At 42.5% G+C, this 26,051-nt stretch overlaps 1 protein-coding gene across 1 annotated transcript in view; it reads right to left on the reverse strand.

Annotated features, from left to right (window-relative positions):
- The window catches only part of LOC122795967 (rho-related BTB domain-containing protein 2-like), a 1,395,721-nt gene that overhangs the window by 30,363 nt on the left and 1,339,307 nt on the right, over window positions 1-26,051 (reverse strand). Inside the window, exon 8 of the mRNA XM_044064449.1 lies at window positions 24,076-24,161. Coding sequence (XP_043920384.1) covers window positions 24,076-24,161 — 86 coding nt within the window. The remainder of the gene's footprint in view (window positions 1-24,075; window positions 24,162-26,051) is intronic.

Consider the following 26,051-nt stretch of genomic DNA (forward strand, 5'->3'; position numbering starts at 1 on the left):
TGCCCCCCATCCAATAAAGAAGGTTTTGTGTTTTTTGATATTGTGCCTCTGTTATTGTCATTATATTTCCTGATTTTTTTGGCTTAATATTTCAATATTTTGTGGATCACGCATTTGAGAGTTTGAGTATACAAACAGCAACCCTTCCATCTTATTAAGAGGAAAAATAATATATGTAAAGTTAGGCAGGGTTATAGGGGACAAAGATACACTCCAGAAAACAACGCTGAAATAAGAGGGAGAAATAATCCTAGGCTCAGAATATCCTAAAAGGATGGGATAACGAAGTAGAATGTGAAAAAACAGGGATGGCAATACTAAAAGGGGGGGTGCTGTTAGCGACAGAGAAGGTGAGGAGAAGTGGAGAAATGAGATGAATAATCAAGCAAGAAGTATGAAGGGAATCAGACTGACAACATGGATCAATAAAGATGAACAGAAAAGTACAGTTTTGTACCTACCATAAATGTAGATGTTCGAGTGTTCACCCTGCTGCAGTCATCACACTTGGGTTATCCTGCCATCAGGCGGTCCCGCAATCGGCCCGAATTCCAAAGTCTTGGTCCAGCGTTGGTTGCTGTCACTTCTTCCCTGACGTCAGTGCGCCAGGGGTATATAAGAGGCATCCGACGCCATTTTCTTCAGTTTTTCTTGCCCAGATGTATATATATATATATATATATATATATATATATATACATATGGCTATATAAAAATAAAACAAAACCCTTAGGTACAAGCAAATACACCACAGAGGTAGAATTGGATAAAGTGGTAGAGACAAGTTCAGCTAGTTCATAGGGGATGGAGGGAGGGTAACCTGGACTGCAGCATGGTGAACACTCGAACATCTACATTTATGGTAGGTACAAAACTGTATTATGTTCATCGTGTTACCCTGCTGCAGTCATCACACTTGGGTTGAATCCCAAAGCTAAGGAGGGGAGGTGGAGTCAAACAGGGTTAGAAGAAGCTAGTAGGCCCTGAAAAACTACAGTGGCAAAACCAGCTCTAGTCTTAGAGTAAAGAGGTAAGTGATAGTGTTTGGTGAAGGCGTGCACTGAACTCCAAGTAGCAGCTTCCAGAATATCCTTGGTTGGCACTCCCCTGAGAAAGGCTGCTGATGTAGATGTAGCTGTAGCCCTTGTGGAGTGGGACCTAATGTTAGCAGGTACTGGTTTGCCATGTGTAGCAGAAACGTATGCAATGTCCTATCCATTTAGAAATGGTCTGTTTTGAGATAGCTTTTCCTTGTGATCCTGTAGCATAGCCTACAAAGAGCTGGTCAGTTTTTCTGAAAGCCTTAGTTTTATCCAAGTAGTAACGTAATTGCCTGTGAATGTCCAAAGAGTGCAGGAGTCTTTCTCCTGTGTTCTGGGGATTTGGGAAGAAGGTTGTCAAGTGAATGGTTTGGCTTAGGGCCACACTGGACACCACCTTTGGCATAAAGAAAGGATTAGTTTGTAGAGAAACTCTGTCTTGATGAAAAATGAGGAAAGGTTCCACTGCCATTAGTGCCTGCAGCTCTGAGACTCTTCTAGCTGAGGTTATTGCTAGTAGTAGGGCAGTTTTCCATGAAAGAAATTTTAAATCAGTTGAAAAAGCTGGTTCAAAGGGCGGCAGTGTAAGCTTTTCCAGGACAAAGTTGCGATCCCAAGTAGGTGATGGAGCTCTCCTTGGCGGTTTTAAGTTCTTAGCTCCTCTGAGGTACTGTCTTAGGAGTGGATGTGAAAATGAAGGAGGATCCGTGCTGTAATGAGCTGAAATTGCTGAGGCGTGGATCTTAACAGATGAAAAGGAAAGTCCTTTGTGTAACATTCCAGTTAAATATTGTAGAATCTGAGGAATGTTCAGCTCCAGGGGATTTAGGCCTTTAGCCTGGTTCCAGGCGCAAAATCTTTTCCATTTGTCTGAATAGGTTTTCCTGGTGCTGGGCCTCCTGGCCTCCAGAATGACATCCATAACAGCTTTGGATAAAGGTGTTGGCTGGTTGTTTAGGTAATTTGCCATGCAGCCAGGTTTAAAGTCTTGAGCTGGCTGTGTAGAATCAGACTATCTCGCTGGGTGAGCAGGTGAGGAATTTGTGGCAAAATCCATGGTGGGCCCTGGGCCATGTTCCTTAAAATTGGATACCAATGTTGGCGTGGCCAGTCTGGTGCAATGAGAATCATTTGTGGCCTCTCTAATCTGACTTTCAGCAGTACCTTTGCTAGAAGAGGCAGTGGAGGGAAGGCATACACTGTTAATGTTTTCCAACTGAATGAGAGGGCGTCCACTTTCCAAGCTAGTGGATGGAAGGTCCTTGTGCAAAATTTTTGAAGTTGGTGGTTGTGGGAGCTTGCAAACAGATCTATGTCCGGGCGTCCCCATTTTTGAGCTATCATTGCAAATACTTGTGGATCTAGTTTCCATTCGTGTGGATCCATGATGTTTCTGCTTAGGTCGTCTGCCAATGTGTTTTTCTTTCCTGGCAGGAATTGTGCTTGTAATTGAACCTGGTAAAACAGTGCAGTGTTCCACAAGGTCATTGCTTGCCTGCATAGAGGGTAGGAATGTGTGCCCCCTTGCTTATGTAACACAAAACTGTGGTGTTGTCTGTCCTTATTAGTAGTTGTCTTGGGTGTAGAAGGTCCTTGAAAGCTGTTAGGGCATTCTGCACTGCTAGCATTTCTTTTTGATTGATATGCAGGTGTCTCTGATCTGTAGTCCATTTGCCCTGAATGCACTGTCTTGCCATGTGTGCTCCCCAGGCATAGTCCGATGCATCCGTTGTCATAGTTTGCCTGGCTGTGGGTAAGGTGAAAGGCTGACCCTTGTTGAGGTGACATGCCTGTGCCCACCATAGAAATTCCTGTTGAAGGCAGGGAATGAGTGGAATCATTGTTTCCAAGCTGTGGCTGTGCTGAGTCCATACACTTTTTAGGTACCATTGTAATTTCCTCATATGCAGTTTTGCAAATGGTATTAGTAGTATGCAAGATGCCATGAATCCCAAGGCCTGCAGAATTTTTCTTGCAGGGAGTTGGGTCTTTGTTGCCATTATTTTGAAATATTGAAACAGCTGTCGTTGTTTGTCTGGCATGAGATAAGCCATCTGGGCCGTTGTATTCAAGCTGGCACCCAGGAATATTATGCTTTGTGAGGGCACTAGTTTTGATTTCTTTTCGTTTGCTGTGTACTCTAGGCAACTTAGAAGGTGTTTGACAAATGCCAGATGCTGTAAAAGAATGTCCTTGCTTTCTGCTTGAATAAGACAGCTGTCCAGGTATGGGTATATTTGAATTTCTATTTGTCTGCAGTATGCAATTACTGGTGCCAGGCATTTTTTGAAGACCCTGGGCACAGTAGATAAGCCAAAGGGCAGTGCAGAGGATTGATAATGCGTTGAACCTGCAATGAAGCGGAGGTAACTTCTGCAATTTTGTCTGATAGGGACATGCAGGTATGCCTCCTTGAGGTCCAAAGTGACTAGCCAAGCATTCTTGCCCAGCATGGGAAGAAGCTGCTGTAGTATTAGCATCTTGAATTTTGGCACTTGCAGATAGGTGTTCAGAATTGAAAGATCCAGAATGGGTCTCCATGCTTTGTCCTTTCTTGAACTAGGAAGAGTCTTGAGTAAAATCCTTGTCCTTGCTCCTGTGAAGGTACCTGTTGAATGGCTCTCATGTTCATGAGAGCTGCAATTTGTTTTTGTGCCTCTGCCCATTGATTTGGTGGCAGGTTTGGCATTCCTTTGATCCTTGGTAAGGTATGAAAGTGGAATCTGTATCCTTGAGAGACAATGTTTAGAACCCATTTGTCTTTTGTGATGATGTGCCAGTTGTCTGCAAAAAATGCTAGTTTTCCTCCCAAGGGTATTGCCAGGAGAGATTTGCTTGGTAGTTTGAGGACAGAGTCATTGTGTCTGCCTTCTGCTAGCTTGGGGCCTGTCTTCCTCCTTTCTGGGTAGCAGAACCCCATTGGCGAGGTTTGTAAGGGCCTGTGACTGACCTCTGCCCCTTGGGCCTGTATTTGCCCTCTGTGATCTGTCTGAAGCTGGAAAGGACCAATTTTTTTGGCCAATTTCTGCTGAAGCGAGGGGTTGTACCTGCAAGAAATCCTTGACCGTTTGCATAGATTTAGCCTTATCCTCCATTTTCTTTAAAACCTCTTCTGCTTTGACACCAAATAATACATCTTGTTGTAAAGGTGCATCTAATAATTTTGCTTTAACATGGTCAGGGAGGGTTTGCTCTTTTAACCAAGCATGTCTACGAATGACAGAGCCAGTAACAGCTGCTCTACAGGAAGCTTCCAATGAATCAAAACCGCATTGTAAAGTATGCTTGCCCACCTGTTCAGCTGCATGCAACAGATCCTGCATTTCCTTGTATTCAGGCTGTTCTGAATGTGTGCTCATTTTTTGAGACATTTCACTGAGACATCAGGAATTGTTGATATTTCAACATGTGAAACTGGCAATTTAATGCTCTCATAGCCAGAGTTGCTGAGGTGTATATTTTCTTTCCCCATCTATCTAGGGCTCTGGCATCTATTTCAGAGGGCACAGGATTTTTAGCCATAGAAGCTTTTGCTCCCTTAGGACCCTGGGAAATGGTTTCTGGGTCAGCTATAGGGCTTTTATAAAGGAATTTGTGTGAGTCAGGTACTCTGTAGTATCTGTCTGGTTTGGCTGGAGCAGGAGGTAGAGAGTCTGGATTTAAACTAGACTCCAAGTAGACATCATCCACAAGATCTAAAACAGGAGGGATAGCAAGAGGTCTGTGCTGTGGTAATAAAAGGAACTCTTGGAGCCTTTTCTTAGAATCTGAGTAATCCTGGCCTTCCCAGTGGAAATGTTCCCTCATGGTATGTAATGTTTCCCCAAAGGAGTAGTCTTCAGGGGGAGATGCTGAGGGAATACAGTCTTCAGCATCAGAATCCTCAAAGTGGAAAAGTGTAATCCTGTTCCCTCAGAAGAATCTGAGGAGAGAGAAACGTGGTCAGAGGATGCATAATCCTCCTCTTGTCTTGGACTTTTATCAGGAGGGGGATGGGAACCCCTGATATGGGTAATTAAATCTTCAGCCATCTTAAGCATCTGTTTCTTAGGCATGGGGCCTTGACCTGTAGATGGATGAACAGTTTTCTTAGGCTTTAGAGGAGGTTTAAGGTTAGCATAAGATTTAATGGTGAGTGTAGTCGGTCTGAAGACACTTTCTGCAAGCGAAGGTGTTTCCTCTGCACCGGTGTCTAATTCTGCTCCGGTGTTGGTAGATGGCTGCGTCGGCCTAGTAGACTTCGCTTGGGAGTCGGCAGCTGTCTGGGGTTCCAGCTCTGCGGTCGTCAGGGGCTGTGTAGGTGCCTCACTGAAAAACGGAGAACTGGCGACAGGCCCAGCTGAGGCCTCGGGGTCTGGCTTATTCCTAGGTTGCCTGTCCTTATCCTTGCGTTTTTTATGAATTGCGATCGCCGGCTGCTCCGACGGCATGATATAATTAAATTTCCTACCGAAGTAATGCTGTGCGAAGTCAAAACGGCATTTAATAGTGCGTTTATTAAACCTAGCGCAAAACCGACAACCTGTGACGTCGTGGTCTGGGCCTAGGCAAGGAATACAATAGGAATGGAAGTCCTTATGAGGTATTTGCTTCCCACAAGAAATGCAATTGTTAACTTTTTCTGACATCGGACTGAGGCAAGAAAATGTTCCCCAATGGGGTACTTAGCTTTATTGAAGACTTCGGACTGAAATTCAAATCGAAAATCTCAGGTGTCAGCCGACCGGCACTTGCGAACTGCTTCTGCTTCGGACACCGTGCGGCAAGAAAGACTGAAGAAAATGGCGTCGGATGCCTCTTATATACCCCTGGCGCACTGACGTCAGGGAAAAAGCGACAGCAACCGACGCCGGACCAAGACTTTGGAACTCGGGCCGACTGCGGGACCGCCTGACGGCAGGATAACCCAAGTGTGATGACTGCAGCAGGGTAACACGATGAACATCTCTTCTGCAGATTATCTGAAATTTGCAAGCTGTCATTTTCTAGAATTATAGGGGGCAACTTTAACACAAACAGAAAAGAATGAGAAGGATAGATTAACTGGGAGAGGGAATGCCACCTGAAAATGAAGCAGGATCTGGAAGTGAACAGGGTGAAAGTGGCATGGAGGGACATTTGGAAGGACACCCACCTGAAAGCAAAATAATACCCTTTTACCAGGAACTGCATGGCACATGCCATTGGCTAGATAGAATACTAGGAAAAATGAGACTCGGCATAGAGGGCAGAAAGTTCAGAGAAGCAAGTGAGGCACATTTCAGATTATGGAACAGTGGCAATGAACATAAAACTAGAACAGGCAGGACAGTGATGTAAAAAAGTGGAGGTGAGCAAGTTACAAATACAGGAACAGGAAGAAAGAAAGGCAAGAACTGTATAAAAGTAGAAGCAAAAACTGAAAAATAAATGGAGTGAGAAGTTGAAGAACACTGGTGGGATGGAATGAAGTGAGCAATCAGGGAAAAATATTTTGCTAGGTGGGACTTTGTGAGCTTCTTAGAAGATACACAGGAATATCTTCAGAATCTACAGAACTATTGCTTTTAATTTCTGAAAGTATCAAAAGGACTTTGTCATGAGTGATTTCAGGATAGGAGGAGGGATGAGGGTACAAATGGGAGGGTGAGAGGTGAAGCTGGAGAATTTTCCGCAAGAACATTAACAATATTGTTGGGGGTGGAAAAAAGAAGTATCATTAGCTAAAAGCTCAGTACAGACCTGCAGATTACTTTTACACTTCCTAATATAGCTGAAAAACATCTTATGGTTGTCTTTGGAACTAAATGGAACCCTCCAGTCAGCTTTGTGTTTCCAAATGGTAAGCCTGAGTGACTTTCCTAGCAGTTTTAAATCCCTTTTATTATAATGGAAGTGGAAATCAATTACTGATGATGAGGATTTATTTTTCACTCATGTTTGCGTATGTGGGAGTACTACCATAGGTTCATAGATGGTACACAGGTTCATGCCATAGTACTACCATATGGGTTTAGGTTTAAATGTGCCAATAAGCTTGCATTGGGCAGGTAAATTAAGAGGACAAGGCATGGAAACCAAATGAAAAGATGTGTTTGAACTACTAACAACATTTTTTGAGGACATTTCTGAGAAATGGGTCGACATGAGGAACAAACTTGTGAGGTAATAAAGGTTAACTTCCTTGAAGTAAGGAAGAATGAATGATAAGCTCAGTCCTGAAGGAGGCATCTACTGCTAATGATCTCAGGCCTTGGTGTCACGTTTTCATTGGGCCACCATGGTGTAATCAGAGTAAGCCCCAACCTCTATAACTGGAACATCTCTCAACTGTGCAAGACAGCAGTGGGAACAGGAAGAGATCTGTGTAAACATGTACATCCCTTGCAGGCAAATGCACCTGCTAATCAATTTCCACAACTTTATCTGAAGGATCAGGATCAGAATCAGAATCCGAAAAGAAATAAAGTGTCAAAATGGCCTACCTCTAGGTAACTTTAAATGTCAAAGAGCATCACTGCTCTGTTCAAATGAATCTAATCATCCAAGACAGCATCTGGATAATGACCTACTGCACATGCTAGTCATGTTTTTTCTTCCACAACATAAACAGAGATAATGGACATGTAGTATGCCACCACCCAATTTTAGACCCAAGTTTTTCTCTTCACAGAAAGAAGGATCTCATACCACTTGCTCATGAACCACATGATGGACCTGCTTTTAATCCAATATTGAAAAGGAGGAAGTCTGTTGGAATGTTTAGCTGGAAGGACACAAAGGTCACCCTCAGCTTGTGAACACTTTCCCAGGTGTACTCTGCATTCCCTCCAAGAGGTGTAAAAAATCAAGGCCTGCCTTAAGCCTGGATTCATGATCCTTTACATACCTGTTTGTCTGCTTCATGTTATCCTTTTAGGAAATGAGGAAGCTCGTTAACCAACTATAGGAAATGCCACTTCTATCCACACTGGATGCAATTTTATGACTGTGGGTATTTTCTGCTGAATGCAACTCTACAAGGGAAGATGAGCCTGATTAAAGATCTTATTCAGGAGCCATCACAAAATATGACTGAATGATTTTTTTTTAATTTGTTTTCAATTAATTTACAATAATAACTTCTGAAAGGGGCTTTTAAACAATCATGTCAGTGTCTGAATAAGAACTGGTGGTTAATGAAAGCTGTATGCAGGAACAAGCATGGATGGATCAGAACTGAGGATCTACATAACAGCAAGGCAAGCATCCATAGAGTTCAACTTATAGCAGTCGGCCGACCGGCACTTGCGAACTGCTTTTGCTTCGAGCACCGCACGGCAAGAAAGACTGATGTAATGGCGTTGGCTGCATATTTTATACCCCTGACGACCTGACGTCATGGAAGAAGGGACAGCAACTGACGCAGGACCCAAGACTTTGTTAATCAGCAGATTACCCAAATGTAATGACTGCAGCAGTGAAACATGAAGAACATCAGCAAGGCAAGCATCCACAGAGTTCAACTTACAGCATACAGCTAGTATCAAAAGAGTTAATGCAGGCAATATAAAACAAAATGTTACTGGCATCACATCAGACAAGAAATGTGCACATGTACGTGTGGAGGCACTATTTGCATTCTCTGCACTGCCCAGGCAATATACATGTAGAGAAAGAATTTGTAAAATTCCAGGCAGCTGTAAACAGACGTCTAAAACAAATAGGAATTCAGAATGTTGCCTAAATGAAAATAACAGTCATGTTTTGTAACAGCCTTTGCAATTTTAACAAATCCTCTAGGGTTATATTTAGACAAGTAAAAGTGTCTACCTAGAGAAGGAAACAAATCAGATCAGTACACTTTAGCTTGGAGACAAATCATATCATCAATTAAAATCACCACTGAGAACCAAAACTCCATAAAACACCTGCTAACCTACACAAAAACATTGAGTGATACATACATACATAAATACATACATACAAATATTTCAAGCATTGGCATTAATACCCTTCTAGCCTGCCAATATCCCAAAACACTTGTTCCCATAAGTGTCAAGGCTGTTCTTAAAAATATCAAAAACTAGAACTTGCTTTAATGTAATCTGGTGGTCTGTTCCAGGCATCAACTGCTTTCCCAGAACCAATCAGTACACTTCTCATTCCTACAGAATCTTCTACATAGGTTGTCTGATGATTCTCTACTACTTTTTGATAAATTCACACATTCCCAGAGATAGCCATCTTGAAACGCCCTATGTACCTGAATAAGATCTCCTCTTAAATACCTACAAGAGACATTGTACAAAGATATTTTAGTCTTTCATAACTTTCACATCCATGGATGCCCTTGGTATACTTCTGTTGTACTCTTTCCCAGTTTACCCATGCTTGTTTTCTTACAAGTAATCTTTCAAAAAATATTAAAATAAAGTCAAATCAAACAAAACAAGATATGCAGGCATGTCTTGCACAACTTTAACAGAATTCCTAGGGAGACTGAAAAATAAAAAAAAATTAGATTAGTTTATATTTCCAAAGTTATATGCTTACTTCTAAAATGGCACACTAGTTTCTTGAAGGGTACATACGCTGTGAATTCCAAGCAAGGTGTATCAAACACCAATACCTTACTTGAGTGCCCAGTAAGTTATAGTAGAGAATAACTTTAAGCAGCCATTAAGCCTTATAGCAGACTTCCTTCAACTTCTACATCCCTGACCCACACCCCTCACACCTCAGAAGAAGGGAGAAAGAGAGGATACAACTTCGAAGTGTAGTACTGCAGTAACAAAGTAACGGCACCTAAAATTAAGGAAGGACAGACTCAATAGGTTCATAGGTGTTTACAAGGCTAACAACCGCAAGGGCCTTTTTAAGCCTAGCCATGCATCCAAAATCTTTGACAAGTTCTGATACCCTTGATAAGTGTAAGCATGGGTCTGGAAATGAACCATTTACAGGTTACCTGTTTGCATCATAGACATAGGTGTCAAACCAGGGATGAATTTCCGGTTCCCCAACCGTCTAAGTAGCACCAATGATTAGTGAACTGAATGGAAATTATGAAACACTTTCACAGAATGAACACTTTATTAACAAGTCACAAAATAAAACAAACCAAGCACAGAACCACAGCAAACAGTCCAATTATGTATAAAACCAAATAAAAGCGTACTTCAAAAACTCCAAGGTATATAAATCACTTTAATGCAGAAAGGTGAGCGCTTTTGCTATTCTCAAAATTGCTTCTTCAGACCATATAAAAATAGACACATCTGAACACATTATATACATCATAATAAGATCCAATTAAAAAAGGACCAATCAGCTTTCCTCATCTATTTAAAAAACGTTCTTAAACAAAATCACAAAACAAAAGCATGACATAAAAACAGTAAACATAATAAACGGAAAATACAACATCATATATAATTAATAAATATATCCCATTTACTTTTTAAGTTTCCTATCTTTTAATACAGGTTTTAGAGACACATAGTCATTTAATCCTGCCCCCCCCCATGTGCTGATAACTGGAGAATCCACCTTAATGCTTTCCTTTCAGTATCGTTTATGACATCTCCTTTTCTTATTCCATCTCGAACTTCGTAAATAAAAAGGAGATGTAGTGAACAACTATGTGAATGCTAGAAGTCTAAATCTCAAAATGCACTCGCTCGAAGGACTCCTTAAAATGGAGAACATCGACATTTGTGCCACAACAGAGACCTGGTTCAAGGCAGCAGAAAGCACCTCTGCACTACCAGGCTAAAACCTCAAATTACCAGCCAGCAAATCCTCCCTACTAAACAAGAAAGAAGGCGGAATAGCTATAATATTTAGACAGCATCTAAACATCCAGCTCTTAAAATCATCAGCTCCACAAATAGGCAATGAAGAAATAATATATACCAACCTCAAAGTAAACCAGAATAAAACCATCAACATAACTGGATGCTACTTCTCACCTGGCCAAAACATCCCTCCACTAGAAAACCTCCTCAGCTGGACTACCCACCATCTCCCCCAAGAAACTATAATTTTAGGCAATTTCAATATTGACTGGCAATCCTGTTCTGGCAACCATCCAACCCATCATCGAAACCTTCATGGCTTCACCCAACTAGTCCAGTCGCCAACGAGGATAAATAAAATCTCCAACAAGCACACTACCCTGGATTGGATACTAGCCAGTAAGAGCCCCCAGTCATACATAGCAGGCTGCTTATCAGATAGCCTCAGTGATCACTCCCCAACATTCCTACTCAAAAACCGCCTATACCAAGTTAAACCTGTCATCTACCGTCAAATACATAAAAAACTAAACTTTAACCCACTCACATTCATCTCATCCCTCAAATAATGTAACTGGCATCCTCTAAAGTATCTCAGTCTTGATGATGCAGTTGAATTTTTTAATACTACCTTCCTGAGCATCCTTAATTACCACGCCCCCACAAGACTTTCCAGAACCAAAGCACAACCCTCCCCATGGCTAAGAAAACTATTAAGTCAGAAATGAAAAACAGGGATAAAGCCTGGGAGCACTGGCACAAAACCAAACCCCCCTCAACTAGACAGAAATTCCTAGAACTATGCAACAGACTCAAAAAGCTAATAAAGCAGGACAAATTCCAGTACTAATAGTCTGCCCTAGACTCCACCCAACACAACCCCAAATAATTCTGGTCCTCCATAAACTCCATCCTCCACCCAGGTAAAGTCAGTACCCCTCCTCCTAACATCCCTCACTCCTCCGAAAATATTGCTACCTCATTCAACACACACTTCACACAAACCATACTATCACTAGCTAGACAACACAACCCCCCCTCCCCTCCAACCCACACCTTCAACTAGTAATCTCCCCACTGTCTTCTCTTTTTCTCCTGTTCCTACCGCCAATATAAAAAAACTCTTAATTAAACTTAAGCCCACCAAATTAGCAGCAGACAACCTCCCAAGTGAATACCTACAAATCGCAGCTGATGTTCTAGCCTATCCAGTATCCATCTTGATTAACCGATCTCTGTCAGAAAGTTACGTTCCCACACTATGGAAAGCATCACATATAATTCCCCTTCACAAAGGCAGCCCCTCCACAGAACTAACCAATTACCGGCCCATAGCTATTCTCTCTCCACTCTCCAAAATACTAGAGAGATGCACTCACTCTCAGGTCTCAGACTACCTCCTTACTGACAACCTCCTTTCCAATACTCAACATGGTTTCCGATCAAACTATAGCACCACCACTGCCTTACTCTCCTTTACTAACACCATCCTTCAGCAAAAAAACAATGGCTCTCTCTCCTCTGCTACTTTCCTAGACCTATCTAAAGCATTCAACATGGTCCCACACAAACAACTCATCTCTGTCCTCAGTAGCTTATCCTTCTCTCAATCAGTCTGGTTTCACAGTTACCTGTCTGACCGCCAACAATCCATTGTATGGCAGAATAACATATCTCCCCAACTACCTGTCTCTATAGGGGTTCACCAAGGATCCATCCTTGGACCCCTACTCTTCTCTATTTTCACCAATAACATAGCCTCTGCCACCAAACATGGCACACTCGTACAATATGCAGATGACTCAACCATCATCTGCTCAGCCCAGTCCCTATCCAAGCTGCAAAAAGTCACACAGGAATCCTTTTCCTATGTGGAAACTTGGCTATCCGATGCCCAATTAATACTCAACACAAACAAAAAGTACAGTTTTGTACCTACCATAAATGTAGATGTTCGAGGATCCACATTGCTGCAGTCCTTACTATTGGGTAGTCCGCTGTCCAGTCGGCCCGAATACCAGAGTATAAGGCTGACGTCGGTCAGGGCGCATTAGACTGACGTCAGTACGTCAGGGTACTAATGCGCATGACCGACGTCATATCCTCAGTCTTTTCTTGCCCCAGATGTCAGAAGACCCTAAAAAGACAAGGCCCAAAATACCTGCACCAAACATACGTACAATATATACAAAAAGATATATACAAAAATATCAGCATATAACCTCACCTACACAACCACCCCTAAACACAGAGGGAAGGAGGGAGGGTAAATTGGACTGCAGCAATGTGGATCCTCGAACATCTACATTTATGGTAGGTACAAAACTGTACTATGTTCTTCGCTCCACATTGCTGCAGTCCTTACTATTGGGTAGAATCCCAAAGCAGAGGTAAGGGAGGCTGGCAAATCATAAAGAAGTAGGAGCTGACAACATGCCTTGCAAAACAGCTGTGGCAAAACCAGCCCTAGACTTAGAGTAGATAGGAAGGTGATAATGCTTAGAGAAAGTATGCACTGAACTCCAAGTAGCTGCCTCCAAAATATCCTTAGTTGCCACCCCTTAGAAATGCTGTTGAAGTGGCAGTAGCCCTAGTGGAATGAGGCCTAATCCCAGCTGGAATCTCCTTGCCATGATGGGAATAACAAAATGCAATGCAAAACCCAATCCACCTAGAAATAGTTTGTTTTGACACAGGCTTGCCCTGCGAACTCAAAGCAAAAGAAACAAACAACTGCTGAGACTGCCTAAAATCCTTAGTCCTGCTTAAATAATAACGCAATTGCCTGTGTACATCTAAAGTGTGCAAAATCTTTTCCCCTTTATTTTGGGGGTCTGCATAAAAGTAGGCAAATGAATAGTTTGGTTTAAAGCCACACTAGAAACCACCTTAGGCATAAAGGAAGGATTAGTACGTAATGATACCCTATCCTTATGGAAAATCAAAAGGGCTCTACTGCCATAAGGGCCTGCAACTCAGACACCCTTCTTGCAGAAGTAATAGCCAACAGAAAAGCAGTCTTCCATGACAAGTATTTCAATTCAGCAGTAGCCGCAGGCTCAAAAGGTTGTAGAGTAAGTTTTTCCAACACAAAATTGAGATCCCAAGCAGGAGTAGGAGCTCACGGGGGTCTTATATTCTTTGCCCCTCTAAGAAACTGCTTGAACAAAGGATGCGAAAACAATGGTGGGTCACAATCATAGTGAGCTGAAATTGCTGCAGCATGAATCTTAATGGAAGAGAAGGACAAACCTTTGTCCAATAACTCAGTAAGATATTGAAGAGCCACACTCAAATTAGGCTCAGAAATCTCCAAATTCTTTGCTGTACTCCAAAATAAAAATCTCTTCCATTTTTCTCGTACACTTTCCTTGTACTAGGTCTTCTAGCTTCCATAATCACATTTAAAACTTGTTGAGGAAGTTGAGACCTGCTGTGTTTCAACACAGAATATGCCAGGCTGTTAGATGAAGAGAGTGAAGCTTGACATTGAGCAGATGACCGTCCTTCTGAGATAACAGATGAGGAATCAAAGGTAAAGGCCATGGAGGCTTCCTTACCAGACTCCTTAGTAGTGGGTACCAGTGTTGCCGAGGCCAATCTGGAGCTATCAAAATCATCCTTGGCTTGTCTTGTCTGACTTTTAATAGCACCTTTGGAAGAAGAGGCAGAGGTGGAAAGGCATATACATGAAGGTTTTTCCAACTGAAAGACAGAGCATCCACTTTCCAAGCTGTGTGATGAAACCCCTTTGTGCAAAACTTTGGCAGCTGGTGGTTTAGTGGAGAAGCGAACAGATCTATGTCTGGAGTTCCCCATGACACTGTCAATTTCTGAAATACATGAAGATCCAGTTTCCACTCGTGGGGATCCATGATTTGTCTGCTTAACACATCTGCTAAGGAGTTCTGTGCTCCTGGCAGAAACCTTGCCTGAAGAGGTAGTTGCAAGCTTAGCGCAGTCTCCCATAAAATCATTGCTTGCCTGCATAGAGGATAAGAATGTGTTCCCCTTGCTTGTTGATGTACCACATGACAGTTGTGTTGTCTGTTAGAATCAACACCTGCCCTGGAAGAAGTAATTCCTTGAAAGCCATTAATGCAAACTGGACTGCTAACATCTCCTTCATGTTGATATGTAGATGCTGTAGTCTGGCAGGCCACTTGTCTTGTATCCACTTTCCATTCAGATGAGCTCCCCAAGCAATGTCCGAGGCATCTGTCGTTAAAATCTGACTCGCCTCTGGCCGGGTCACAGAGAGTCCCTTGTTTAGGTGACATTCCTGAGCCCACCACAAAAATTCTTTTTGAAGGCAAGGTATTATTTGAATGACAGTGTCCAAATCCTGGCAGTGCTGTGTCCATACATTTTGAGATACCATTGTAGCTTCCTCATATGCAGTTTGGCATTGGGAAGCACCAGAATACAAGATGCCATGAACCCTAATGCTTGAAGGACTGTCCTTGCAGTCAGCACGGACTGATGAGATAGTTGATGGAAGTAAAGTGATAGACTCTTTTGTTTGTCCGGGGTTAAAAAGGCCATCTGGGCTGCTGTATTCAGTCTCACACCCAGAAAGCACATGTCTTGAGAGGGTACTAGACTGGACTTTATTTCGCTCACAGAATACCCTAGGCATCTTAGCACTGCTATAACATATTCCAGATGCTGTAGAAGGTCTTCCTTTTCTTGAGCCAGAATCAGGCAGTCGTCCAAGTAAGGATAGATTTGAATTCCTTTTAGCCTGAAGTAAGCTATCACTGGAGCCAGAACCTTTGTGAATACTCTGGGCGCAGTAGATAAGCCAAAGGGCAATGCAGAGAACTGATAATGAGAATTTCCAGCTCGAAACGCAGATACTTCCTGCAACTTAGTCTTATAGGCACATGAAGGTAAGCTTCCTTGAGATCTAAAGTTACCATCCAGTGATCTTTGCCCAGAAGAGGTAAAAGCTGTTGTAACGTCAACATCTTGAACTTGGGAATGTCCAGATAAGTGTTGAGGATAGATAAATCCAAAATTGGTCTCCACGTGTTCCCCTTCTTTGGCACTAGGAACAGGCGAGAATAAAATCCTAGGCCCCTTTCTGATACAGGGACTGGCTGAATGGCCCCTATTTGGAGTAACTGAGAAATTTGCTTGTGAGCCTCTTTCCTTTGTGGAGGAGGAACGTCTGGCATGCCTTTGAAAGGGGCAATGTATGGAAATAAAACCTGTAACCGTGGTGAATGATATCCAACACCCATCTGTCTTGAGTAATTAAATCCCAATTTTCCTTGAAAAGAGACAGTCTTCCTCCCAAAGGAGCTGCCAGACGAGAATCTACTGGCAGCTGAAAAGGCAGGTCATTGGGTCTGTTTACGAAAGGACTGACCCCTGCCCTCACCAGAAGTCTGAGCAGGTGAACTCCTGTTCTAGGCCTAAAAGAACCTTGAGCTCTGCCCCTACCACGCCTAGACCTACCCCTAGACTGGGAATCATAAGCAGGATATGTCCATCCCTTAGTAGGCCAATTTCTACTAAACTTGGTGGCTGTACCTGCAAAAATCTTTAACAGTTTGCATAGACTTAGCTTTGTCCTCCATTTTCTTTAAAACTGCTTCCACAGGCGAACCAAACAACACATCCGACTGTAAAGGAGCATCCAAAATCCTTGTCTTAACATGCTCAGCTAAATTCTGATCCCTCAACCAGGCATGCCTGCGAAGAACAGAACTAGTGGCAGCCACCCTCGAGGAGGCCTGTACAGCATCAAAACCACATTGCAAGGAATGCTTACCCACTTGTTCAGACACATGAACTAAATCCAGCAACTCTTTACACTCAATACCTTCCGCCAAAGCATCCACCTTAGATTTCAGTTGTGAAAGGAGATAATTTTGATATTTAAGCATGTGAAACTTACAATTCAACGCCTCATGGCTAAAGTGGAAGAAGTATACACTTTCTTTCCCCATCTATCCAAAGCCCTTGCCTCTTTATCAGTGGGAACAGGGTTTTAACCACAGAGGCCTTAACACCTTTAGGTCCCTGAGAAACAGTTTCGGGTCTGCCCTAGGACTCTTAAAAGATACTTATGAGCTTCAGGCACCCTATAGTACCTATCAGGTTTAACAGGAGCAGGAGGCAAAGAATCAGGGTTCAGGGAAGCCTCTGCAAAAACATCTTCCACCACATTCAACACAGGAGGTATAGCTAAGGGCCTATGCTGGGGCAAAACAAGAATTCCCTAAGCCTTTTCCTGGAATCAGAGTAATCCTGGCCTTCCCATTTAAAGTGCTCCCTCATGGAATGCAGAGTCTCTGAAAATGAGAAATCCTCAGGAGGAGAAGCTGTAGGAGTGGAATCATCCACATCAGAATCAGAATAAGGAGGATACTCCTGCAAATCTTCCGCAGAAGACTCAGAAGCCTCTGAACACTGTTCAAAACTATCAAACTCGGTTCCACCCTAGGCCTCTTATCAGAAGGGGGCATAGAACCTCTAATCATAGTAATCAAATCTTCTGCCATTTTAAGCATATGTTTCTTAGGCACAGAACCTGAAATGCTAGGAGAAGCCCCCACTGAAGCTGAACTTGGCCTACCTCTCAAAGAAGTTTTGGCAACAGAAGGAGAGGCTCTAACTACCTTGGGAAGAGAGGGAAGAACAGTTACCTGAGAAGCCCCCTCAGCCTGGCCTACCTCCTGAGAAGGCACATCCTGTAACAGTAAAGTCTCTGCCTGAGACTCCAAAGAAACTCCTGGCAAAACCTCTGGCTCCACTGAGCCTTCTAAAGAACCGACGTCCGGGACCGCCGGTTCATCAACCCTAGGCTTCGCTGTTTTGTCCTTGCGCTTCTTGAAGCGGGCCGGAGCATCCGACGGCATTTTATAATTGCAACGCTTCCCAAACACTAACCTGGCACAGTCTAACCGCTCTTAATAGTGCGCTTGTTAAACCTAGCACAAGAGCGGCATCCAACAACGTCGTGCTCAGGCCCTAAACAAGGTATACACAAGGTATGGTAATCCCTATGAGGTATCTGTTTCCCACAAGAAATACAGTTATTCACTTTTTCTGACATCCGGTTAAATACTGAGGCAAGAAAAAACCAAAATGTTCCCCAACGGGGTACTTAGCCAACTCTGATTCGGTCTGAAACTCCGGCTTCGGAAATATTTCAGAACGCCAACCTGCACTCGCAAAACTGCTTCTGCATCGGACCATGCGGCAAAAAAGACTGAGGATATGACGTCGGTCATGCGCATTAGTACCCTGACGTACTGACGTCAGTCTAATGCGCCCTGACCGACGTCAGCCTTATACTCTGGTATTCGGGCCGACTGGACAGCGGACTACCCAATAGTAAGGACTGCAGCAATATGGAACGAAGAACATCTAAACTACTCATCTTCCAACCCACCAAACATACTCAAAACAACTCTCACTTTAACATCACAGCAAAAAACAACACCACTATACACCCAACAGAACACACCAAATTACTAGGAGTGGAAATAGACAATAAACTAAAATTTGACATTCACATATCCATGACCATAAAAAAGTCCACAAAAAACTAGGAGTGTTATACAGAAATAAGCAACTTCTCACCAAAGCAGCAAAGATTTCAGTAGCAAATTCCTACCTTATCTCCAGCCTACTTTATGCCTCTCCAATATATACCAACCTAAGGCAATACAATCTAAACAAGCTCGAGACCTGCTACAACAAAATAGCCAAATTCGCCACAGGGGCATCCGACCGTAGTCACCACTGTCTCTCACTTGATGAACTGGGTTGGCTTGAATTCCCTCACCTCCTTCAATGGTATCAACTCACACTCGCCCACAGACTAGTAAACCATCCACTAAAAGTCCCATCCCTTCAGAATCTACTCTAACCCTATCGCACCACCAGACCACTAAGATCCAGCAACAAAAATCACTTACAGGTCACTAAAGCCAATAACTCTGCTGGAGAAACACTATTCTCTTGCGCCATAGCCAAATTATGGAACTCTCTCCCACCCACAATTACCTAAGTACGATCATGCACCCACTTCAAAACTTTACTAAAAGAACACCAAAAAACATGCTGGCTATGCCCTTGCAACTCCCCCCTAATATCACCCACCCCATCTGCCCACTACATTTCTTTCCACCCCACTAACTACCTTAATTATAGCAAGCTCGGATGCTCATAAGCCTAACTACTCATTATACAGCAGGAACTTCTTATTGTAACAATTGTTAATGTCTGTTATGTACTTCGCAGATGATAAAGATTCTAGTTGTCTACTGATGTACTATGTTCTTCATCTGTAACTATGTTCGTAATTGCTAATTGCTATGTTAATCAAGTTGTTAATTGCTATGTAAATCCAATGTAACTACTGTCTGTATATTTTAACTGTAGAGTTTTTCTCCCCGGGCCTCTGCTGAAAATGGACCTATGTCCAGTCGGACACGCCAAGTCAACAAATGTAAATAAATAAAATAAATAAATAAATAACTCACTCCACACCTTTCAGCCCCAGAACTTGGACCGAAACTCCAAAGGCGGTTGCGTTTCCATATTCATAAAGGATTCGCAAACCTCAAGACTGGTTGCTCAACATAACGCATCTGAGACACTTCAGGTGCAGCTAACATTGGGTAAGACAGCGATTCAGGTTGTAGCCTGCTATAGGTCCCCAACCATGTCCCAAGACACACACGCCACGTTCCTAAGCACCCTGCAGAATATTAGGATCCAACCTAACACTCTCATACTGGGTGACTTCAACTACGCCTCCATTAACTGGGAAAACTATTCATGTACCAATACACTTGCCCAACATTTCCTGGAATTCACTAATTCCAATGTCCTGGACCAGCTCATTCTTACCCCCACTAGACGTAGCAACATCCTTGACCTGGTCATTACTAAAGTGGGCGACCGTTGCTCTACACCAATAGTCGACTCCTCCCTGGTTAGATCTAACCACAAACTAATCACCTTAGAAATCCACATCCCCCCACAAAGGTAACCACCATAAAAAACTTCTACAAAGCTAACTTTGGGCTCCTAAAAACAGAGGTGGCTAACTTCACGGCACCCATGCAAATGGAGAATAGTTGCATGACCGCCGAATCATGCACCAATGCACTGTACGAACATGTACACAAATGCATGGATCTTGCCATACCCAACAGAATCAAGACGCTCTCCTCCAAAAAAAAAAAAAAAGGAAGACAATCTTGTGGTCCCCTGCCATAAACAAACTCTACAACAGGAGGAGGAAACTGATGCGGAATAAGGTGAAGTCCCAAGACTGGAAAAACTCCCTTATTAGCCTCAACAAAAAGTTGAAATCCCTCATCAAATCCTCTAAAGCTATGAAAACAGAATTGCAGCAGATAGTAAAGACAACCACAAGGTCTTCTATAGTTATGTAAAGAATCTCCACGGCAATAACCAGATTTGCTCTGAGCTACTGCACAATGGTTTTCTATACTATGCCAACAGATATTGCCAATATACTGCCCAACAGATTCAGTGCCAACTTTAACCCCCCCCCCCAAAGGACCGATCACAATACCAGTAGATTTGCCAAGAACTCAGTATTATTACTGCACAGGTTAAAACACCACTGTCCAAGGCCAAGAATACAGTTTCTATGGGGCCTGACAATATCCCAGGCTGTATTCTACACGAACACGAACTACAGAGTGAACTGGCACATCACCTGTGTGCCCTCTTCAATCACAGTCTCACCTCAGGCTTTGTCCCTACTGAATGGTGCACTGCTACAGTCATCCCTCTCCACAAAGGAGGAGCGACTACAGACCTTGGGAACTATCGCCCCATTAGCCTGACGAGTCTGATATGCAAAGCTATGGAATGCATCATCATGGACCTAATAAACAAGGATATAGGGAATCTCTAAACTCTGGATCCCACACAGTTTGGTTTTGCGAATGATATATCATGCATGCTCAACTTGGTCAACTTCTTTGAGTCAGTCACCAGAGCTGTGGATGAAAGCAAGGTGGTTCATACAGCCTACCTTCATCTGGCCAAGGCCTCTGATACTATTCCCCACTCAGGAAACATAGAAAAACTCACTAAGCTAGGCCTCAACCCCTATATCACTTGGTGGGTTGCAAACTGGATCACAGGTAGAACCCACAGTGTGAAAGTAGCTGACTCCAAGTCATACTGCCGACCAGTCATGAGTGGAGTCCCACAGGGTTTGGTCCTGGGTCCTCTCTTGTTTGGTATCTACTTCTCTGAAGTACAGACCAACATGAGGGGACTCTGGCTAGCAAAGTTCGCAGATGATTGCAAGCTGGGAGATATTATTAACTCCCCAAGTGATACTGACATCCTACAGAAAGGCCTCACTGAGACCAACGACTGGTGTCAGAAACATGGCCTTAAGCTCAATGCCAAAAAATGTGTCGTCATCCCCTTTGGGAAAAACCCGGTTCCCATCAATTTCCACATCAATGGTAGTCAACTGAACACAGAAGGCATTATAAGAGATCTGGGAACACAGGTTGACAGCAACCTCTCTTTTGACCACCACATGCCACTGTGGTCAGAAAGTTCTTCTATGTGGCACATCTCATTACTAAGTGTTTTGCATTCAGGAAGAAAGAGGTCATTGTCTCCCTCTACTCTTCCCTCATTAGGCCAATCAATGAGTACAATGCCCCCATTTGACAATTATCACACTAAACACCTGCAGCAACTGGAGAGGCCACAAAAGTACCTCACAAAGAGGATCCTAGGCCTTAAACATTTGTCCTATATGGACAGACTCAAAAAACTCCAACTATTCTCTGTCTCATATCGCCTACTTAGAGGCGATCTCTGCTTGACTTACAAAGCCATATCTGACCCAGGTCTGTTAGAAATGCTACATCTAAAGAAATCCCAATCCCTCTGCACCACACGCTCCAGAGACCTCAACCTCATTACCACAATCAACAGAACATGCTGGAGGGACAGGTTCATAACCCAGAGACAGCCCATGCTATGGAATCGACTTCCCATACATGTCAAGCAGAGCACCTCACTGGCCCCCTTCAAGAGACATCTTGTTGAGTGGATGGGAAATATAAAATTCACCCTGGGGATCACTCCAGTGGCTCTACTCGACAGAGGCACTGGCAACTAAGTTCGGGTGGCACGATGCCGGGGTAATCCTATGGGCTAGGCTTGTAAAGGCTCCAGGGCCATTAGCCTAGTACACACCTATGAACCTATGTGTGCTCACCTTTCTGCATTGAAGTGATTTATGTACCTTGGAGTTTTTGAAGTACACTTTTATTTGATTTTACACATCATTGGACTGTTTGCTGTGGTTCTGTGCTTGGTTTGTTTTATTTCATGGTTTGATGCTTGTTTTCAAGCACAGTTTCATCACCGGCGTTATCTGTTGATACATCTTGCACTTTATTAACAATAATAAAATGTAACATAAAATTATATGTAAGACTGGGAGAAAGGAAGTACAAGGACATGAGGTTCTCCAGTAGTGAGCAGACCTGGACCACTGTTGATTTAGTTTGGGCTCCATCAACAGTACTGTCGACCCAAGTTCAGTGCAAAAAAAAGTATATCTGGTCATTGGAGAGCTGTTGGGGAAAAACAAGCACAGAGTAGCAGGTTCATAACCCAGTGGAAGGCTAATGGGTCCTATCAGACTTGCAAACCACAGAAGGAGTTGAAGTGTGTGTTGAAGAGAATAGATGGTTAATTAAGAAAGGTTGAGGAAGGACAAAGAAAGCTAGAGAGGTGGTCCTAACCATTAAAACTTTCACCATCATCAGCCATAGCTTCTTGTCCCACTTCAACCTCTGTAGGATCTTAGGAGTCACAAGACAACATATCCATTAGCTACAAGGTGACATTTCCAGAGGAGGATATGTTACTTCACGGGGACTGCTAGGAAGACTGCAATCATCACAAATAAAATAATTCTAATGTAGGAACGAGCTATGAGGCTATAATCAGACATATCATGTCTAAGGTCAACAAACACAGAAATGGCACTTGCCAACAGCATTAAAAAGTAGTATAGTAGTGAAACAGGATTCAGAGTCACTTCATACACTATAAAGTATCACCTAAGTTCTAAAGGATTACAATAAAGAACACATAAAAGGCAAGGCAACAACTTTTTGCTTCATTATTTCTACAGTATACAGTCATGTTAAAGGGTGCCTTCTCACTAGTTTGTTACTTTAGATATTCCAACAGTGACTGCCGTGCCCCTTGGTGTATTTCATAATGAGCATTTACTTTAATTTTTGCATCATTTGCTGAGTAATACATTTGTAAATGGACTCTTGAGGGAAAAAAGAAGAGAGTTGCTCTCTCTAAAAGATGTCTTTATGCCCCACCATACTATGATTTATGAATGCAGAAAACAGTATGGAGTGTGTGCGTATGTTGTGTTTGTGAACTTCACTGACTGCTACTTGTTATTGGGTCAGAAAATAATAACTTCTCAGAGGTTTCAAACAATGAAACAACACACTTCCTAAATTTATTAAACTCTCTAACTTTTCTTTTAACGTGCTCCCCCAAAAGCACACAACCTCAGGCTGTTACTCCCTTGGCTTCCCTGCTTGCTTATGCCCAGATTCCCTAATCACACTTACCAGGTACCCTGGATGTGACCTTTCACCAGGTCAGCCCCCTGACTTCTTGAGGAGTCAATCTCAATTGTAATTCCCTACTAGGCTCAGGAAGCAAGAGTGATGAGGAAACAGTAAATGTGGAACACGGGAGCCATTATTTGCCTTAGATGTGGCAGGAGATAGTGCAACAGCCTCAGTACATTGTCAGTGCCCTTGTATTAATCAGAGGGGGCCTACGAGACTTCTGTCTCCACCAGAGGTCACAGAAGTATCAGGTTATGCCTGCAATCTCCCCTTGAGAGAGGAGAGCTGGCTGTTGGCCGCTTCATCCTATCTCCCTTACACACCTACTCAGCCTTACAAACAGGGCAAAAAGACCCCTTGCCTTTGTGCAATCAGGTTGGCTATATTTAATAATTTTGTGAGAGAATTAACTGAGTGAATACTGCAAAAACAAATGGAATGCTTTGCAGCTCTGACTTTACAACAAAACTCTCGGTAAGCAACATACGCAAAGTTAAGTAGAAGAAGTTGGACTTTAATACAGAGCCCATAATGTCTGCAATAACTAACAATATTATAAGTTTGTATACACTTTCAGTAACAACACTAGTAAAACAGAGAAAAAAATCCATCTTATTTGCTTTCTTTATTGCTTACCTGTGCCATTTCCAGATACATGAGAGACTGCCCATCTATATCTTCTTGTGAGGGGTTTCTAAGAAGCTCTGACACCACATATTGCTCTGTGAGAACACAAAACAGAAAAAGGTAAGAATAATACTAATAAATGCTAAACAATATGTTAGGGATTAGCAATAGCAAAGAGGACAGACAAAATAAATTAAAAATGGTAAGAGCAACAGAATGCTGGACAAGAAATAATAGAAAACATCAGAATAATGGGTAAGGCTAGTACGGAAGACCTCGTGGGGCAAATCCTATGCAAGGAGGTACTGGGGAGACTACAGGACGATATGCAGAGTCAGAATAGGAGACACAGTGAACTGAAACAGGAATTTGCAACAATTAAAATGCTTTTGGCAGAAAAGTTTAAGACAAAGGAAAGGAAGGTGTGGAATAAGGCCCAGAGACACTAGAGACAGATGGAAGAGTAATAAAGCATATGGCAAAGAGAAGTAGAGTTAAGGGGCCAGTTCTACTGTTATAATATAGAGGCTGCAGCCAGCAAGTGCTCTTGTAAAATACAGATGCTTACATATTTTTAATTAAAAAGCTTGACTGACTAAATCATACAGTCAGAATTTGGAATTCTTTAACAGAACATGATATATTCTACAACACATGACATTTTTATCAATAACAAATCTACTCATATGTGGCCATCACTTAGAAATAGTGTTCTGCCTTTTACTACCACCCTTTCTGTTGCTAGTTTCTGTTATTAATTTGTAAAACTGCATTATGTTCCTATGAAGAGGTGTTCTATTAACATAAATTTCTTGTTTAAACATTTATGAGTTTGTCAAGATTCAGTTTTATGAATATAAAAGGCTGACCACAATTTACTTCTTAGAACTTTAGCATTACTTGCTATAATGCAATGAAGGCTAAGGTTATTAAATTGCCACGGCCGCCAAAGAGCCACTAGTCCTGTGGCACCATGAGGCTACATCGACAGATCCCCATACTATATGAAAATAATCTGTATTTATTTTGATGTATCAGATTTGTCTGATTCCAATTTTTCAGGGGCCATTGAAATCGAGCCTACAGTTTAAATACAGTAAACCCTACTTACGAATGGTACATTGATTCTTAATTTGGCAGTTCTCAATGTTTCCTCATTACTTATCAGTTCATACCGCCACAGAACTCAGTCCCCCATCCCACCCTTTTGAGGAACAGGGCACTCTCGTTTAGTCAACATCTGCTCTACAAACTCTCTTTCCTCTGACACCCTTCTCTGTACTCTGCATACTGACAACACTGAAAGCATCATTTGTGTACACTTCTAGCTATGCATCCCAGGAAAATAAAACCCTGGTCCCCTACCAAGAGTGCACTGGTGGCCAGCCCAAATATAGGATATTAACATCATTCCACTCTTTTCATGCTACCTGGGGATTAGATTTGGTATTTTTTAATGTTATAACACGAAGCAAAATTTCTGATAGCACTCCATCCCTCTCCTTTCCATTTAGCAAAAAATACCTCCGCAGGGACACTTCAGTGTTCCATTCCACTAACAGTTTCCTCCACCTTGTCTCTTTTCTTTATTTGCAGAAACATATCTAGTTCCCTTTTGTCTCTCTCAGATTGATAATATGCCAGAATATGCAAACATGAATGCAATATTACCTTCTTCCCATTCCTCTTCATCTCCAGAATTCCTAATTCTCCTGGCTTCTAATGGCTTAAAAATTTACAGCAGTTCTCACTTACCATGGGTGAAGTCCAGAACAAATTGATTATTCATCTTCTGACAAACTGCCATCCATTCTGAGAAATGCAACACTGAACTGTGCACTACTTAATCAAGTACCTTATACAATAACATCTGACCTGTTACAATTCTCCAGCACCCCGATACCAACAGCTTTTCACACTCTTTACACTAGATCTCTAGCTTGTATTGAAGTGTATATTCAACTCTAATGTCTTAGCTAAATATG

Source organism: Protopterus annectens, chromosome 2.part2, assembly GCF_019279795.1.
Source record: "Protopterus annectens isolate FY-2018-M chromosome 2.part2, PAN1.0, whole genome shotgun sequence".
Lineage (NCBI taxonomy): Eukaryota > Metazoa > Chordata > Ceratodontiformes > Protopteridae > Protopterus > Protopterus annectens.